The following is a 6,535-nucleotide window of genomic DNA, read 5'->3' as shown; positions in this document are numbered from 1 at the left end:
AATAATAAATTATACTGAATTTATAGCATTATTTTTTTATATTTAATATTCAATTTAACTCTCCTAGCTATTATGGGTCCTCCTCATGGAAATGATTAATTAGTTCAATAATGGTGATTGCTCGTCGTAACTTTCAGTGTTTCAGTCAATCCTCTAGTCAACTAAGCCCAACCTTCAAGTCACCTTTCCCGTCAACTTTGGGATAACTGGAAAATTGAACACTAGTCTTTACTGTACTGCAATAGTCATCAATATATAGACATATAGTACTACATTCTAAGAAAAAAAAAGTATTTTCTTTTCTACACGTTAGTTATCAATATATATTAAGGGATATAAATTTAAAATAATGTTAAAAATAATTAAATTTGATTCTTTGATTTAAATAGCATATTGAAATAAGTATAATTATAAGAATTTTAAAATAAAATTATATGCAAAGTATTAGAAAATAATGAAAAAAGTAAATATATTTTAAATAGTATGAAATTTGAATAGTTTATTAAAATTAATAATGTAATATTATTAGAGAAAGAAACATCACTTAAATTTAATGCACAAAAATTTAGTATTAATTTTTATGTAATAAAAAGGTGAAAATTCATGTATAGATAATTTTATGTGAAGTTAAAAGTTGAAAATCCTTAAATAATTTGATTAATTTGACTAAATTTTCATCTAACGATTTTTAATTATTAACTTCACGTAAAATTAATTTCATCTGAATTTTCACGGCTAAAAATTTTCATCTGAACCTACTATAATGAGAAAGGCTTCCACCTTAGAGTTCTATACTTCTTTCCTCCATGATGTTCATACACAAAATCAAGCTGAGGGACAATCTTATAAAGCACACCATCAGCTTTTTCAGAAAACCACAACCTCCATCTCTTCCAAAAAATGAGTGGCATGATGAACATCCCAAATCCAAAAGTAAACCCTAATTCCACACTCAAGATAGTCCAATCAATTGAACTACCATGATCGAAATCAGTAGTTTTAGATGCAAGTGGTGGCAACAGCCCACAGCCTTGAGTCAGCGGAGGTCCACATAATCCTTCATTGCCTGCAAATGAATCCGCTTCAAATGATTGAATTTGAGTACCTGTTGGAATTCTCCCCACAAGATGATTATATGAGAGATTCATGATGGCAAGAAAAGATAAGCTTGCAAGCTCGGTTGGAATTTCGCCTTTAAGCGAATTCATTGACAAGTCTAAAGACTCAAGATTTCTTAAGTTGCTTATATTTGAAGGGATATGGCCTGAGAAAGAATTTTGTGACAAGTTAAGAGCATGCAAGCCTTTGAAATTCGTGATCTCTTCTGGTACTGACCCTTCAAAATGGTTGGATGAGAAATCCAATGAAGTGAAGGCAATGAGAATCTTTACCAGCTTCATTTGTTGACCTTTGTTCACAATTGTAACTGAATCTTCATACCTACCAATACCATATACGCCTTCCATGACATGAGAGACAATGTGGTCCACCACAAAAAGTGGTTCCACGGCAACAAGCTTAGCAAATTTCATCTTATCAGCATTGCTGAATTCTGTGGTTAAAATCCCAAAATTCTGTATAAGATTAATGTTATCAAACAAACCAAAAGATAAATGCCCAAACCGTGATCTATCTTCATCATGCATCAACGCTTTCCAACTTCGCAGAAGCGAAGATGGCAACAAGCCACTAAAGTTGTTGGAGGCTAGGTCAAGAATTTGAAGCTTCTCCCAGTTGCCAGTGCTACTAGGACATTCAATATGCCCATGAAATTTGTTTGACCTTAAAATCATGACTCTCAGTGTCAAAATGTTCTTCAAGAAGCAAGGAAAAGTATCAATTAATTGATTCTTTCCAAGATTCAAGACTTGTAGATTTTGACAATTTGTCAAAGATCTTGGAACGGTTCCATCTAAAAGATTTCCATTAAAATCTAGAAACCTTAGAGCACAAGATGTTGGGAATGTGTCTGGTACATGGCCACTGAGTTCATTCCCAGCAAGACTTAATACTCTCAAAGATCTGTCACTTGTTGCCAAACACTTTGGAATCTCGCCGGTGAAGCGATTATCCGAAAGATCAAGCAATCGAAGAAATGTCATATTACAAAAGGATTCATGGATTTCTCCATGAAAACTATTGTTTGAAAGATACAAATTAACTACGTTTGGAATTTGGTTACCAATGTCTGCTGGAAAGAATGAGCTGAAATTGTTGTTGGAGTAATCCAAGGAAACAATGCTCTTTGTGAAAATGGGGGCTGTCCCTTGCAATTGGTTTCCATGAAGGTCAAGCAGGAATAAATTTGAACCAAGGTTTTGGAAAGGCCCTTCCATACCTTCCAAAAAGTTATTGGAAAGATTTAGGGCCATCAAAAATTCAAATTTCCAAATCCAATTGGGTATGATTCCTTCAATTTGGTTGTTGGATAAGTCAAGGTAAAGCAAAGTGGACTGATTTCTCAAGAAGGAAGGAAATGCATCCAACTTGCATGAAGCCAACAAAAGATTGTAAAGCATGGGGAAGTATGAGAAATCTTGATCATATGTAACATTTGCACCAACAACTGACAAATTGTTGTGAGAGAGATCAAATGTTTTTAACTTTGGTAGGCTCCGAATATTGTCCAACTTTATTGTGCCATTGAACTTGTTTGTTGAAAGCTGAAGCAAAAAGAGTCTTTTGAGTTGGAAAATAGATGGGGGAATTGGACCTTGAAAATTGTTTCCACTCAAATCAAGCATCTCTAAAGATGAGGAAGAACAATTTGGTAGTTCCTTTAATGGGCCTTCAAATCTATTGTAGGAGAGAATGAGTTGTTGAAGAGATGGAAGTGCAAACAAAGTTGAAGGAACTCTTCCATCGAAAGAGTTATCTCCTAAATCAACTCTCACAAGATTTGCAAGGCCATTAAAATGGGTGGATGGAATTGTACCACTAAAGTAATTATGATTGAGAGCAAAACTCCTAAGAGCATTGGACCTATTGAAAGATGGAAGAGGGCCAGTGAAATTATTGAATGACAAATCTAGATAAACTAGATGGGTAAGATTTGACATTGAGTTTGGAAGTGTCCCATTAAACTGGCAATTTGATAGATCCAATGTTGATAGTTTCCTCAAGTTGAGAAGAGATTCTGGTAGTGGTCCAGAAAAATTTGTATGACTGAGGTTCAAGTAGTTGAGAGATGCTAATTGATATGGGATATTTTGTGGTAGGAAACCATTAAGTCTTTGATTATCAGATAAATCAAGAACTTGAAGGGATGATAATTGGAAGATATTTTTTGGAATTTCTCCCACAATACTAGCATTTGACAAATTCAAATACCTCAGATACTTCAAGTTTTGGAACTCAGAATAAGTTCCAAATTGGATGAACCCATTAGAAGCCAAATTCAAACTTTGCAAAAATTGCATGTGGAAGAGACTGCTAAAGTTACCTCCAGAGATAGATTCTTGGCTTAAGTCTAGTGCTATAACATGTCCCTTGTTACAAGAGACCCCTTTCCAGTGGCAGCAATCATGAACATGGTTCCAATGAATTAATTTTTTGGACTGATTTTGGTTATATGTGAGGTTGTTCTTCAAATGGAGCAGCAGAGATTGCTGATGATCAAGACAATAATGGGCAGTGGCTAAATTGATAGTGATAGTCAAGTCCACTAGACACAGCAAGGATATGAAGTAAAACCATGAGTTTGGGGTGGTTCTCATCATATAGAAGGCAATGTGTGAAAAATGTTTTGGTGGTGATAAAGATGGTTTTTGCTTTTCAGTTTACGTTACTACTTCCTTTTATAGATTTCATATAGGGAAAGTTATAGAATATTTATACAATGTGTACAATGGAAGTTTAGAGAGTGAGCGCTAGATCTGAAAGGTCAAGAGTTCGAGTTTTGGTGAACCCCAAAATTAGTTTAAGTTTTTGGGAAGATGTTTATTATTGCTAGTACTCAGATGATTATTCTAGATAGTATGAGAGATGTTCATTTTGTAACTCAATAGCCTATTGTACACATTGTACAAATAGTTAGTTTAAGTTTTTGGGAAGATGTTTATTATCGCTAGTACTCAGATGATTATTTTAGATAGTATAAGAGATGTTCATTTTGTAACTCAATAGCCTATTGTACACATTATACAAATAGTCCATTGTCTCCCTAGCAGAATCCTTTCATATATACCACTTATGAATATTGTAATAAGTTTAGGACCAACCTTTGTATGTTGAAAATTCTTCAAATAAATTTGAGAGACATATTAAATGGCCAAAACTATTAGGTAACATGCACCGATCGATGAACATTAATTCTATGAGCAATATTTCTATTAAATGGTCGAAAACTATATTAAATGGTCAACAGCTACTTGTATATAGTTTTGGGTTCGGTAATTTTTAGAAAAATAATAGTATAATACCGTTATTTACTAAGATATGGTATTTAAAATTCGTCTTTGGCGTATTGTATTTTTATAAATTAAAAAATAATAGAAAAGACAATTCACCCTTTTAAAATGTTAAAATAAAAAAAATAATTTATCATCAATGAATTCACATTTTCAAAAATTTAAAATATAAAAAACACAATTTAACGTATCGATAAAATTACTTTTTAAAAATTAAAAGATAATTTTTTTAGGAGAATTCACTTTTTGAAAATAAAAAAAAAAATGACAATTCATCTCCATCAAATTCGTTCTTAGCAGATTCGACTTATCTTTGTATTTTTAAAAGTTGTCAACCATATTATTTTTTAATATGGGTGGCAATTACGGGTTGGTCAGATAAGGTTAAAACTCGACCTACACCTTACTTTACCCGCTGCATATCAGATTGACAACTCTATCCAATTGAATAAGGTCGAATTAAATACCTACGAATAAAATGCATATTGCCACCCTTACTTTTTGGAATTTTACTTCCTAGCAAATCATATAAATTTTTTATATGATTATTGAGCCCAACAGTATACTTATACCATGCGCTAGCTAACAAGTGTTCGAATTACTAAACTTCAACTTATATTTGAAAAAATAGACATATACTTTATTTGTTTGTTAGGATTAATTTTAATTGTTTTGACAATATAAAAAGAAATTCTGTTAAATGATCTCAAGACCTTTTTTTTCTTTGGGATTTGATTAGGTGACATTTTATTCTGTCGATACATCTAGAAAGTCTAATATATATCCTAAATCCTAACTTAGTGTCATCTAATATATCTACACTAGCACTACATTTTCCACTTCATTTTCTCCCTTTCAATTCCTCCACGGTAATAGAAACACAGAGTTATTGACTCCATATAAAGTTTAAGCACATCTAATGATGCCAAGCAAATTATATATATGAGCTTTTTTCTTTTCTCCCTTTCATTCACTTCACCGTAAGAGAAACTCTTGAGAGTAATTGACTCGGTCTGAAGTTTAAGCACATTGATGATGCCAAACAAACTATATTTATGACCCTTCCTTTTTTTTTTTTAATTTTCCTCGCCCAGTTGTTCACAAGGCAACTACATATATTGGCATGTGATGATAGACATATAGTCATAAATGATTATTAAAAATGTAAACTAAAAGTATATCGTTAAATTTATTATATATTATTAATTTTATAATTAAAATATGACATATCTTATTTTCGAATTAATATATAAAATGGTATCTGAAATTTGATTTTCAGTTTAATTTAATTCTTTAATTTTTAATTGATTCAAATTATATATATTATGAAATTTTAAAACGTGATTTAAGTTGGTTTCTCTGTTTATTTTCGTCACAATGCAAAAAAATGACATCATACGATTAAACGATGTCGTTTTACTGTTTGCGCTTAAACTATGTCGTTTTACTATTTCTTCATTACATAAATTGTCAATTGAATCCCCTTCTTCCTTCTCCTCAATTTGACCTGTACATTTCTCTCTCTCTCCCTCCCTCAATTATTGACTATTCTTTTTTCTCTTCCTTCTTCTATTCTTTTTCCTCTTCCTTCTTAATATTTGTTTTTATGTTGTTTGAGAACGAAGAAACTAAAAAACTAGAAAAAAAAACAAATCCTTTTAAAAAGAACAAAACTCAATTCACCATAATCATATAAAAGCAAGGATTCAACACCATAATCATATAAAAATAGTAATAAATCAACACATTATAATCCAATAACTAAAACTAAAAAAAAACTTAAAAAGCTTACCTTATAATGTGAAGGCAGAACGTAGGGAAAAAAGAGAGAGACCAAGCACGGTGATACAAAGACTGGTGAGTGGAAGGTAGCAGCAACGCGAGCAGCGATGCGAGTCCCGCCGGATGAGTACACGGCGACGACGATGAAAAACACACAGTGGCACAGGAGCAAGGAGATGCGACGACACAATGAAGGCGAGCCACGGACGGACGATGACGTAGTGCCAGAGATGCACAGGAGCCGGGACGAGACGCAGAGGAGACGAGGACATGAAAGCAACCGTGCGGTGGGCGATGGCAGATTTATGAGGGTAACCATGTGAGAGAGTGAGTGGGAGGCGAGA

At 32.9% G+C, this 6,535-nt stretch overlaps 1 protein-coding gene across 1 annotated transcript; it reads right to left on the bottom strand.

The window, feature by feature from the left end:
* LOC107627696 (receptor like protein 30-like) lies at positions 759–3,716 on the bottom strand. Its single transcript, XM_016330520.1, has one exon. It carries the CDS (start codon positions 3,714–3,716, stop codon positions 759–761), a length of 2,958 nt encoding a protein of 985 aa, XP_016186006.1.

This window comes from Arachis ipaensis, chromosome B02, assembly GCF_000816755.2.
Source record: "Arachis ipaensis cultivar K30076 chromosome B02, Araip1.1, whole genome shotgun sequence".
Taxonomy (NCBI): Eukaryota; Viridiplantae; Streptophyta; class Magnoliopsida; order Fabales; family Fabaceae; genus Arachis; species Arachis ipaensis.
This window is presented reverse-complemented; position numbering and strand designations above follow the sequence as displayed.

What these genes read in the sequence shown, in the direction of transcription:
- LOC107627696 (XM_016330520.1), bottom strand. Translation starts at nt 3,716, where the DNA reads ATGAGAACCACCCCAAACTCATGGTTTTACTTCATATCCTTGCTGTGT.